Source organism: Pipistrellus hanaki (genome assembly GCF_964339955.1).
Source record: "Pipistrellus hanaki genome assembly, chromosome: 5".
Lineage (NCBI taxonomy): Eukaryota > Metazoa > Chordata > Mammalia > Chiroptera > Vespertilionidae > Pipistrellus > Pipistrellus hanaki.
In genome coordinates this window covers 73,384,020-73,396,499 of record NC_140507.1, presented here as the reverse complement: position 1 = coordinate 73,396,499, position 12,480 = coordinate 73,384,020, and the positions used below count along the sequence as shown (strand labels likewise).

At 61.0% G+C, this 12,480-nt stretch overlaps 1 protein-coding gene across 1 annotated transcript in view; it reads left to right on the top strand.

Annotated features, from left to right (window-relative positions):
* Positions 1–12,480, top strand: part of PTPRS (protein tyrosine phosphatase receptor type S) — a 99,650-nt gene that overhangs the window by 43,050 nt on the left and 44,120 nt on the right. Inside the window, exons 3-6 of the mRNA XM_084883688.1 lie at positions 1,047–1,192; positions 1,954–2,095; positions 4,842–5,030; positions 10,673–10,783. Of these exons, the coding sequence (XP_084739814.1) occupies positions 1,047–1,192; positions 1,954–2,095; positions 4,842–5,030; positions 10,673–10,783 (588 nt within the window). The remainder of the gene's footprint in view (positions 1–1,046; positions 1,193–1,953; positions 2,096–4,841; positions 5,031–10,672; positions 10,784–12,480) is intronic.

Genomic DNA, 12,480 nt, shown 5'->3' with positions numbered 1-12,480 from the left:
TTTACAGCTGCATAGTATTCTACTTCCTGCTGAGCCCGTATTCCTTTCCTCACTCCCCTTCGGTGGGAGAGATAGATTATTCCCCTCGGGACCTTGTGTGCAGTCCTCGAGTCTGCTGGTAAAAACCTCAGAAGTAACTGAATTCACTTTATGAGATACCTGTAGCTGGACTGTGAATGGGAGTTCAGTATCCCTTGGGGCGACTCAGAGGTTACTGTGAGAAGTCAATAAAAAGGAAACCATGTTATTAAACTCTGGCCGGATACTGCAGCCTGTCCTGGTACAGATTGAGGCCCCTAAGGATGCTAAAGACATAGTAGTTCCCACGTGACACTTCCGTGGAGAGACTGTCCGATCACTGTGAGGGGCAGACATCGTGGGCACAAGGCCAGCCTGGTTCACACCCTCCTCGGCCGCTGGCGGACTGGCTGCGTGTGTCCGAAGCACGTGTCTTGCCTGGCCAGTGCCTCAGCCTTCTCACGTGTGAAATGGGAATGAGGGTGGCCTTGCCCCTCAGCACTGTCAGAAGGATTAGATGGCTACTCATCTTAGATGTCACTAACCTGCTTGGTGCCTCAGTTTCCCCACATGTCTCACTAGGGGATGAGACCAAGTTATCTCCTGCCAAGTCTTTTCCAGACGAAAGACCCTTCCTGGTTTGGCTAGTCACCACTGGGGGCCCTCTGGGTGCTGAATTTGGGGACCTCAGAATCTCAGGGGTCTCCCTTCCACCCTCCCCTGTGGCACTGAGCGGGTAAGCCCACCTGAGGCTGTGTCCACATACAAGTGTGTGTGTGGGGGGGTTGATGCAGGCGGTGGTTGGTGAGGTAGGCTGTGCAGACCCCGGGGTACCCACAGGTACCTTGGGGCGAGGGTGGGGGGCGGGCAGTCAGTGGCAGCGTTTCTCCACCTTCCTCCTCTCTCCAGCCTTCCTGTTGAGCTCCTGGGGTGGGTAGCTCCATGACCAGGCAGGGGGGCCGAGGGGCCTGTTTGCATGGCCCCATGGGTCCTGGCGCTTACCAGGACCTTTCTTTTTCCTGCTTTAGAGCCCCCCAGGTTCATCAAAGAGCCCAAAGACCAGATCGGCGTGTCGGGAGGCGTGGCGTCCTTCGTGTGCCAGGCCACGGGGGACCCCAAGCCCCGGGTGACCTGGAACAAGAAGGGGAAAAAGGTCAACTCGCAGCGCTTTGAGGTGAGTTGGGGGTGTGGGGAGGCAGCCAGTGCCCCCGGATTGGGCCACGGCGGCTCCGTCGTGGAAGGTGTCCCCGAGACGTTCCCCGGACGTGACGTGGGCAGCCAGGGCCGGGCCAGCCTGGCCGGGCACCCTCTCCAGCGGGACCCTCCCCCCACTCGCTCCCCGCCACGGGGCCCACCCACCCAGTGAGGGCCCTGCCAGGCTGGCTCGCTCTGCCACCTTCCTGCTGTGTGGCCTTGAGCAGGGCCTTGCCCTCTCTGAGTCTTTTTTTTTTTTTTTTAATATATTTTATTGATCTTTTACAGAAAGGAAGAGAGAGGGATAGAGAGTTAGAATCATTGATCAGCTGCCTCTTGCACTCCCCCTACTGGGAAGTGCCCACATGCCCTTGACCGAAATCGAACCTGGGACCTTTCAGTCCACAGGCCGACGCTCTATCCACTGAGCCAAACCGGTTCCGGCCTGAGTCTTTTCTGACACACAGACTCACATCCAACATCACTGCTCACAGAAAGAAATCTGGACACGTGCACATGATTAGACATGCATGTTTCCACATGCCAGCCACCCATGCTTAATGTGCATGGTGCACACCCATGTACACATAACACGCTTTCCTTGTACATAGCCAGGCCCAGTTTTCTGCCTCTAGTGTACGCACATAGGACATCCTCACACCGGTGTGGACAGCCCCAGCTCCTCTCCCTGGACCCGGGGACCCCAGCCTGGCCCTGACCTGTCTTCCCTGCCCGCGGCAGACGATCGAGTTTGACGGGAGTGCGGGGGCCGTGCTGCGGATCCAGCCGCTGCGGACGCCGCGGGATGAGAACGTGTATGAGTGTGTGGCCCAGAACTCCGTGGGCGAGATCACGGTCCACGCCAAGCTCACTGTCCTCCGAGGTACGGGGCTCCCCGGGGCGGTGGGAGGCGCTGGGCCCTCGGCTTCGGGGCCAAACACCGGAAGCACCTGTGGACGTCTTGCTTCGGCTTTTCTCTTTGGAGGCCTTGCTCTCTTCTCTAGCCCCTCATCCCCCCACGCCCAGAGCCTGCGACAGGAGTGAGTGAGCATTTGCAGCAAAGAGGCGTCTTCAGAGATAGAGCCATCCTTTTTTTTTTTTTTTTTTTTATCTCAGTCACGCTCTTCTGATTACAAGAGGCTGACTGAACCCACTGGTTCAAGGAAGAGAAGGAATTCATTGGTTCACGTGGTTAAAACGTAAGCATCCAGCTTCAGGTTCAGCTGGATCCAGGAGCTCATACAAGTGTCCTCAGAGCTCACGCTCTGCCTCAGGGCTCATTTTCTTGTACACGGATCCTCAGATGGCTCAGTGACTCCAGGCTGCCAAGCCCCCACCCAAAAGGGGGGCCACGTAGCCCAGGACCCTGCGCTCTGGCCCAGCTTGCCCACGCCTGAGCCAGGGACCGTGGCTGGGGGAACAGAGGACTCCGAATGGCAGAGCTCTCCCTGGAGCCGAGGGTGTGTCGGTCCCTTAGACAGAAACAGCTGTGTCCCCCCTCCCCCACGCCCCACTTCCTCCTACATTCACACGGGTCCTTTGGTCACACTCCTTCCACAGGCTGTTTGCTGGCCTTTCAGGTGGGCTGGGGTGGGGCACAAGAAAATGCTTCATCCTTACAAACCAGCAGCACCCAGACAGCCTCGCCACACATCCCTGCCCAGATGTTCTCTCCTGCCTTCTCTATCGCAAGGTGGTTGTAGCCCAGGGGCTGCAACATGAGTTCAAATCCTGGCGCTGCCACTCTGAGGCTGTGTGACCTTGCCTGAGTTAGAGAACCTCTCTGGGCTGCAGTGTCCTTATCTCCAGAGCGGGATAACAATGACGCTCAGCACAAGGGATGGTTTCCTGGGTCAGATGAGTGGTCCTTACAAGTGAGAGGCTCACACAGTGCTATGCAGGGAATGAACACTCGATCGAGTCTCTCTGATACTATTATTATTCTCGTTTGAACAAGCCAGCTTGGCCACCGACCATTCTGCCGCTCTCAGGTGGGGGGGTTGCTCCTGTCCCCGGCAGGGGTGCCCTGGCCCCCTCTGGTGTATAAGTACGAGCCCCCGTCGGCGATTAGGTGGGAGGTGGCCCACACGTGGCTCCCGGGGGGGTGTCCTCCCGGCGTCCTCCAGGGCAGCAGAGCCGTGGTCAGCGTGGAGCCCTGGGAGGAGGCATCCCGTCGGCCCCAGGGCACTTTGTCCCTGACCCCGTGTGTGACCTCTCAGGGTCCCGCGCTCAGAAGCTCTGCTGTGACCGTCTGGAAATCCTTAGAAACGTTTTCACAGAGGCCCCCTCCTTCCCTGTTGCATGGGTCCTGGAGCCTGTCCTGCAGGGATGGAGGGAGGAGGAGGAGTCGGAGGCCTGGCCCGCCTTGCTCCTCCCGGCAGATATTTTCGCCCTGACCTTTCCTGGCAGAGCGGGAAGAGCCTGCCCCCGTGCCCAGTGCCAGCCTCCATTGTAAGCTCTCCGAGCTAAGAGAACAAGCTGTGAATCTACTCAGTGCCCCAGGCGTCTGGGAAGGCTGTGTCTCCACTCCCCGCCCCCACCCAGGCCTCCCTGGCATCTCTGTGCTCCGGCTGCTAGAGGGAGCGAGCCTGGCTGGGCACCCAGCCCGGGTGATTGACCCAGGCCCCGAGGCCCCCGTCCCTCCCCCTCCCTGACACACACACACACTGAGCGTGGAACATCTGAGCTGCGGGGCCCGGCATTCCCTGCCTCTCCCTCCCTCCCTCCCTCCCTCCCTCCCCACTATCTGATTGTGGACTCCACTCACGCCTCCCACGCCGTTGTTTTAATTAAACTCCGAGGAATAGGGCACAATGTGGTGCGTGATGAACAATTTTGTTTAATTAGGAGCTCGCAGTAACGTCAGGCGGCCTCGGCCTTCCCCGGCACCCCCGTGCCTGCCCCCGCCCTGGCTGGCTGCCACCCACACGTGCTCACGGGGACCCCAGCAGAGCTGCATGCACATGGGAAGTGCTAACATATGGACAGTGTGGGTGCGGCTGCACACACGTGCGAGCATGCATGCACGTATAGGGAAACAGGAGCACAGAGGGTGCAGGCGGACCAGCCTCCCTCATGCACAGGCCAGCTCCTAGCGCCACGAATCGAGGCCCTGCTGTTTGGGCATCAGCCTCTGGTGCTGTTATGGGCACTAATGAGATCCACCTTCCTGGCCGTTCAGCTCCGGGGCCTGAAGCACCTCAGACAGGGTCCTCGGCTCCCTCAGACCTCGGCAGGTCCAGGCCTGGTTTGGGGTGCTGCAGCTGCCATCCCAGCCGCCTCTGGGCTCAGCCAGGCTTGGGTGCTAACCCCAGCCTTGCCGTGTCCTGCCTGTATGACCTGGCATAGGTGTGTGTCTGTTGGAGCCTCAGTTTCCCCCTCTGAAATAGGAGGGCACAGGAAGGTACCTACGCAGAGGCTGGCACGTAGTTAGCGTTCAGGACTTGGGACTGGGGCCACTCACCCTCCCTGCCGCGCCCGCTGCCTGGGCCGCGACCACACCCCTCCGTTCCCCTGAGGGAATAGGGTGATGTGGCTCCCGTCCAGGCCGGCTGTGCCAAGCCCCACCCTGGAGGGGTGGCGTGTGACCACCGGGCCTTTGCCCTGTCTTCCCCCCTCTCTGTCCTCAGAGGACCAGCTGCCCCCTGGTTTCCCCAACATCGACATGGGCCCCCAGCTGAAGGTGGTGGAGCGGACGCGGACGGCTACGATGCTGTGCGCTGCCAGCGGCAACCCCGACCCCGAGATCACCTGGTTCAAGGACTTCCTGCCCGTGGACCCCAGTGCCAGCAACGGGCGCATCAAGCAGCTGCGATCAGGTGCGCGCAGGAGGCCGGGAGGATCGGGGAGTCACAGGGCAGCGGGGGGAGGGCAGCATCTCCAGGGCCCAGGCCCTGCGGGCCGAGGGGGGACAGGGGGCGGAGAGGGTGGGCCGCCGTGGAGGGCATTGACGACGGGGTTGTCTTCCGAGCTGGACCAGTGGGGCTGGAACGGGGCCCAGACCGGCAGGGGCGGCGGAGCTGTGGTGGATGATAGGAGCAGAGTTCCTTAATGAGTGGGCACGTCGTGGGCCAGTTTTGCGCAGTGAGTTCCCTGCGAGGCCCGGAGGATGGGGGCTGTCTGCAGTGCCCAGCAGCGGGGACACGGAGGGGGACAGACAGGCAGAGACGGTGGGCGCCCTGGAAGGTGGATGGGGAGAGGCTCTCCTGTGCTGACGAAGGAGGCGTCCCCAGAGGGGAGAGAAGCACAGACGGGGAGGGTGTGGGGGCCGTGCAGAGCTGCAGGCGCAGTGTCTCCAAGGCGGAAGCCGTAGGGAAGTTATGGGCGACGGCGGGCAGAGGACGGCGGTGGGGGTTCGTTTTACTGGGGCACAGACGGGCAGCCTCGTCTGCTTGTCCGGGCCCTGGCTGGCGGTGGGGCTTGGGGGCAGAACACAATGCCTCGGTCACCTCCGGGACGGAGCTCAGCTGTCTCGGCATAGCACCCACGTGCCCCATCTGTGAGCCCATGTGTCTGGGGGCTGTGTGTATGTCTTGTGTCCGTGTTCCCCTGCTTCACAACATGTCCATGTGTTTGTGTGATCCGGTCTGTGGCACATGCAGCCATGCCATCAGCACATGGTTCGCGTTCTCCCTGCCAGGGCAGAGCCCGTCTGTGTGCGTCTCAGCCACACGTGTACCCATGTTACAGTCCCTTCCGTGCACCCGTGCCCAGGACAGTCCCCCCACGTGCACGCATCTCAGGCCACAGCCTTCTAGCACGCATGTGTGCAGACACAGGTGGTAGGGATGTGCCCGTGTGCACGCACGCGTGTTTCAGTCCATTGTGAGTACACACGTTGGAACACGCCTTTCTGCTTTCCTCTTCTGAGGACTCGGCCTGGGAGCCACCGGTGCCTGAGGCCTCCCCGTGATTCTTAGTGCCCCTTCCTTACTGCCCGGCCCCGCCTTCCCGGCCCCTCTCTGCCCACCCCCTGCTCTCTGTTTCCCTCCCCAGGGAAGGCCCCACCCTGAAGAAGGGTGGACATTAAGACCAGAATTTCTGCGCCTGGGAGAGAGAGAGCCTGACCCCTCCCGGCCTGTCTGGAGATAATCTACAGCTTTGGGCGTTCAGCTGGGGCCGTGGTCGGCAAACTCATTAGTCCGCAGAGCCAAACATCAACAGGACAACGATTGAAATTTCTTTGGAGAGCCACATTTTTTAAACTTAAACTTCTTCTAACGCCACTTCCTCAGAATAAACTCACCCAGGCCGTGGTATTTTGCGGAAGAGCCACACTCAAGGGGCCAAAGAGCCGCAGGTTGCCGGCCACGGCGCTGGGGGAATGATGGCCACCTTGGGGATCCGGTTGCCTTCCTGTTGGCTTCCACCGTTGGCTCCCGGTATAGTGAGAGGATCAGGAGCGTGGACCTCGTGCCCTGATGCCGGGTCAGGTGTCCGCTGTGTCCTGGAGCAGGCCCTCTCGGGGCCTCCATCCCTGGCGCTGTGGGGAGGGGCCCGGGACGGACCGCCTGGCACGTAGCAGGTGCTCAGGGAGCATACGCTGCTCTGTGAGTCCCAGTAAATCTGATCGCTCTGCCTTTCCCTCCACACCCGCGCCCACGCGTTGACCGGCGTCTGCGTAACCACCCGTTAACGATCCTGTTCTCTCTTTCTTATCCCTCTGTTGTAAACGTTCAGAAACCTTTGGTAAGTCTCATTTCTTCACCGTGTCAACCACTAACACCCCCCCTTCGTCCCCCCGTCCCTGCCCCTCGGACTAACAGCCACCGTGACAGTAACCGTGGCCCGCTCCGCGTGGCATGTGGACTAACCCGCCCTCCCCAGCCAGGCGCCGGGAGGGAGCCGCAGAGAGAGGAGACCCAAAGGGAAAGAGGAAAAAAGGCGAGGCCGCACGGGGCCGCTCCCGCCCCAGACAGTGCTGAGGGGAAACCGGAGCTCTGCATAGAACAGCCCACCTGCCCCATCCTGGGCCTTGCTTGACACTGCTGGGCGGAGGTGAAGTTACAGAAGCCGGGGGCTGGGGCTGGAGTGAGACGGGAGTGTTCTCGCTGGGCTGGTCATGGGCGCTGCCCACCCTCTTTTCCCAGCATCTTCCCTGAATTCCCTGACGCCAGCTGCTGGGCTCATTCTTACTCAGGTGAGAACGACTGGTAGCGGCCCATGATTTTTCCTCCTTATGTTTCCTTGGCTGCGTCCTTTTCCTCTCGCCGCAGTGGCCATGGTCTGTTTGGGCACCTGGGGAGAAGTCCTGTGCGCTAGCCTCTGGCTTCTACCATTGGGGCTGCTGTAGTGAAATAGCCCAAAGCAAGGGCTGGCCTAGACTCCCCGCTGCCCTCGATCCTACTTCTCCCCATGGCGGCCTTAGGCAAATTCTCCTTGGAGAGGGTGGCCTTGTCCGGTTGAGGGTTTTTTGTTCAGGCTAGAGAGCCCCCAACCTGATAGGCTGGATAGCTGAGTTCAAGGCCCACCCCTGCCTTTGACTCATGGTGTGACAATTCCCTGGCCCCTCTGGGCCTCAGTTTGCCTGTCTGTAAAATGGGCCGGGGCCATGCAAAGGAGCTGGTGTGTTTTTTTTCCCCCGCCCTCAATATCTTCTCTGCCTTGGCCTTGTGGCCCCTTGTCCTCAGCGGGGTTATGAGCTATCATTGGGGGAGTCGGGGAGACACCCCCCAGAAGATGAGCAGAGGGGGAGACGCTCTAGTCCGGGACCTTTTCCTGTCCCCTGGGTTGTCTCCGCCCCCGTACCCGCGTGGACACACACAGACCCCCTTTTTCCTCTTTCCCTTTGGAAGCAAAGGAGACTGCAGGGCCCTCCCTCTCCCTTACACCCCTCCCTTCCCTTCCCTCCCCTCCCGTCTGTCCTACGTGGCCTGTCGGTAACACCTTCCCTTTGCTTTATTAATGCCCGGCCCTGGGCCACTAACACGTCTCCCACCGTCGCTAACACGATTCCTGAGATCCCTACTGCTCCCTGCCCCTCCCGAGAAGGCAAAAAGGAAGGGGGTCATTGACCTCCCTCCCTCCGCCCAGAAGGAAGGCAGCCAGCAGGCCTGGCCGGGCACAGACCCCCCGGGCGCTCGGTGCCCTCCTTCCCGAGGAGTGCCTGCCTGCCCGAGGGAAGCCCTCCTGGCTGACAAGCCCTGCAGCCCACCCTGCTCCTGGGAGCCTTGCCTCCGCTCCTCGCGGGCTCTGCAAGGCCCTCAGGCCCAGGCTGGCTCTGGCTCACGGCCTGGCCTGGCCACCCCGGGGCCCCCGGCCCCCAGCACTGCCTCCTGTCGTTCACCTGACTCTCTCTGCTTCCCTTTCAGAAAGCACTCCGATCCGAGGTAAGAGGCTCGCTGCTCACCCACCCACCCACTCATGCTCTCTTGCTGCCCACCCAGCCCCCAGGCTCCACGGGGGGCTGCCTCAGGCCGACCCTTTGCTCCCCACTACATGTCTCCTCCTCGACACCCTGCCCAGAGTCCTTCCATTCTCTGTGTCTGTGTTGCTGTCTGTGGCTCGAGGGCTGCGTCCGGCCGTGGTGGCTCCGCAGGCCAGCGGGCTGCAGGCGTGGGGCCGCCGCTGCGCAGGCAGGGCAGCGCCTCCCGTGCCCGCCCAGAGGGGAGGAGCCAGGCTGGTGACCATGGCTCTGTGCAGCCCTGGTCCATGTCCAGCCTCCACCTTCCCATCGGTAAAGTGAGTGCGCAGAGGGACCTCCCAGCTCTGCAGCTTAGATCTGGGGCTTCCAGCCGAGGGGTCCGGGAGACCTGCGGTCTCCGTGGTCTGACGTTAGCCCTTTGGGTACTGTCCCAGAGAACGGGCTAGAATGGGCCCGGATAGGAGCCCTAGGAAAGAGTCTGCATCCGATTCTGTGTTTCTTCGGAACGCAGTGTGCCTGGGGCGGCCTCTCTCCCTCTCCGGGCCTCTGTAGTGATACTTGCATTCCTGCTTCCCAGAGCCTGGGAGTTGGGAAGGTAGGAATGTTAATGGGGCCCTTCACCTCCCAGTTGACATGTGCCAGGCCGCTCCCCTGGGACAGCCTGGAACAAAGCGAGGAGGCGGGGTCTGCTGAGAGCCCTCTGCTCCCTGGATCTCCAGACTCTCTGTGCCAGGGGCCCCGACGGGAGCCTGGGATTCTCACCCACTTGCAGATCCTCTCCCGTCTTCATTTACAGGTCAACAAGCACACGGGTCTCGGCCTGTGAGATTCAGGCGCAGAGCAGTTCTCGGTCTTTACTGACTTGTGGAAGTGAGGGCACCCTAGAGCTTGATTCCCGGTGTCCCTGGGGAAGTCCTGGGCTCATTTCCGTTTGCTCACGGGCACTGAAGTGCTTGATCGCAGCCTGTGCTGTCATGTTTGTTTTTTTTTAAAGTATATTTTATTGATTTTTTTACAGAGAGGAAGAGAGAGGGATAGAGAGTTAGAAACATCAATGAAAGAGAATCATCAACTAGCTGCCTCTTGCACACCCCCTACCGGGGATGTGCCCGCAACCAAGGTACATGCCCTTGACCGGAATCGAACCCGAGACTTTTCAGTCCGCAGGGCAACGCTCTATCCACTGAGCCAAACCGGTTTCAGCGTGTATTTTTGAGACGTTTCATTCACTCTCTGTACTCATGGGAAGTGATGTCCGCTTTGTGCCTGTGCTTTCTGACGTGCTGAGGGGAACTCGAAGAGCTGTGATTGGGGCCTGTGGTTGTAAACGTGGTTGAGAAAACCGGCCCCTTTAAATGTCTGTTCGCTCATGACCAGCAAACCCTTTGAGTCAGGCCGGTGGTTTCAAACCTCCTCGGTGTGTATTGCTCCCAACATCCTTTGCTCTAACTATCGGCAGGGGTGACCCCGTCCTGAAGTTTTGTCCAAAACCTTAGAGAATGACAACCTTGCCTCTGTTGGCTAATGGCCCTGTGGGCTTTGGGGCCTGTGATCGCAGACACGTGTGAGGAAACCAGACCCATTAGTATGTTCCCCTGCACACGGGCACCGGTCCCACCAGCACAGCATCCCCAGCTCCCGCTTCGCACATCACCAGGGTGGCCCGCCGGGTCCCCGGGGTCTCGGGGTGACCACGGGGGTTACGAGTGCTAACCCCGTCTCTCCCTTTGCAAACACGCCTTCTTGGCACACACTCCCCCGGCTATAGTTCATGTTGGCCGCCGTGTGTGACGCCCAGCCCCGTGACCAGCTGCGGTCACGGTGACGGCGGAGGCTTTCTGGGGAGTGTGGTGTGTTCGGGATGGTAGGGGCTAGGCGCGGGGTTGGAGTGGGGGGTGGACGGTGGGGACACGAGCAAGGGGGGGGATGAGGGGGGGAGAGTGCCGACCCAGCTGGGCTTCCAGGCTAACTCAACTCTTTCGTCTGCCCTTCCGGTCCAGCCGGAACAAGAGCCGGGCCAGCTGGGGCCCTGGGAGAGCCCTCCGAGCACCCCTGGGCCCCCCCTGACTGGGCACACGTTCTCCGCTCTCCCCACAGGGGCTCTGCAGATCGAGAGCAGCGAGGAGACCGACCAGGGCAAATACGAGTGCGTGGCCACCAACAGCGCCGGCGTGCGCTACTCCTCGCCCGCCAACCTCTACGTGCGAGGTAGGGAACGCCGCGCCCAGGTCGGAGGCAGGGACCCGCCCCATCCCACCTCCTCCCCCTGGGGCTCACAGCCTCTGGGCTCCCCTGCCCCTGCAGACCTGAGCAGGGGGCCCCAGTGCCCCGTCGAGGCAGCATCCGGGGCCAGGCGGCGGCCCCCTCCAGACCTCAGTTTCCCCGCCTGTAAAATGGACTCCCCGGTGGAGTACCGGACGTGGAGGAGGGTAGCAGGAGGGGACAGGGCAGGGCCTGGTAGGGGATGGGGGATGGGGAGTCAGGTCAGCCTTGAGCCTACAGGGCCGGGGGAGTCTGCAGGCCTCTGCCCCAACCCGCCCGCCCACCCCAGTCAGCTTCTTCTGTGGTGTGTCGTGCGTGCCTCCCTTGTCATGTGCTCGCTTCGCTTCTCCAGAATCCGTGGCCTCGTGGCTCGCCTCACTGCCCCCCCTCCAGCGCCCTCCATCTAAGAGTTGGGGAGGGGTCTTCGAGGGTGCCCCCCACTGCTGGCTCTCAGCCTTCCTCGAGTCCAGTGCTCTCTCTCTCTCCCAATCGCCCTCAGAAAGGACTCGTGGGGCCAGCGCGAGACCAGGGCTCGGCAGGCACCTGCCCGCAGCTCCGGGCTCTGTCACGCCAGCCAGGCTTCTCCCGCCCGAGGCATGGGACTCTGGCCCCAGCCCCCGACCCCCAAGAAAGCCCCCCGAAAGCATCTACACATACTTCCTTTGGGGTCCCTTGGTCCCCCAAAGACCCTGGGGACTCCCTTGCCCTCAGGACCTCTTATCCCTGTGCTGCTGCTCTCCGGTCCTTCAGATATGTTAACCCGCCTCCTGCACTGATCTCGCCCCTCCACCTCCCGCCTCCCCACGGATGTTTCTGATCAGCTTTGTGGTGGAAGCAGCTTCTGCCTGCCTCCGGGCCGTCCCAACGGGCTCTGTGCACTTGACGCCACCACAGCCCTCCTCCAGGCCTCAGTTTCCCCATTTGACACACCAGGCCCCTGCCATCCTCCCCCCGGGCGGGGGCGGCTCCTCCCTCACCACAGCCTCCGGCCCGGAAGCCGCTCCTCGATTCTGCACCTTGGGTTTTGCACCTGTTCTCTGAGGAGGAGGCTGCACGGAGGGAGGGGACGGGGACGCGGGCGGGCGGGCAGGCGGGCGGGCAGGGGGCACGCATTCGATCCGCTGCCACGGCCCCTCTGGTGAGTTATAGTGCGTCCGTGGCTCCCACTGACTGGTCTTTGTCTAACCTGCTTATTTTTCTGCCAACACCTGGGATGGGGTGTAGGAGTCTGGCAGAGGCCAAGCAGGGTGGGGGCGGGCCTCGAGCCAGGCTGTGACAAGGACGAGGGGCCTTCGTGTCCTCAGCCCCCAGAGGTGGGGCCCCGGCTTGTGCCTCCTTCCTTTGGGGGGGTATCCAGCCCTCCAAATCTTTGCCTGGGTCTCAAATGCTCCATAACTTGAACTTAAAAAAGAACTGTGGAAGGCAAATATAGATTGTGTTTGTCAAGGAAGGAGAGGAGGACAGGAAAAAAAGGTCATTGCTGTTCTTTTTTATTTTTTAATTTTATTTTTATTTTCTGGTTTAAAGAAAAGAAAACAACAAACGATTGCAGCTTTTAGCCTTGGGAAGTCCTCTTTTTACTCTCTGTATCTCCCCTATTTTTTCTCTCCTCCCCATGTCATTGTGTTCTGCATCAAACCCCC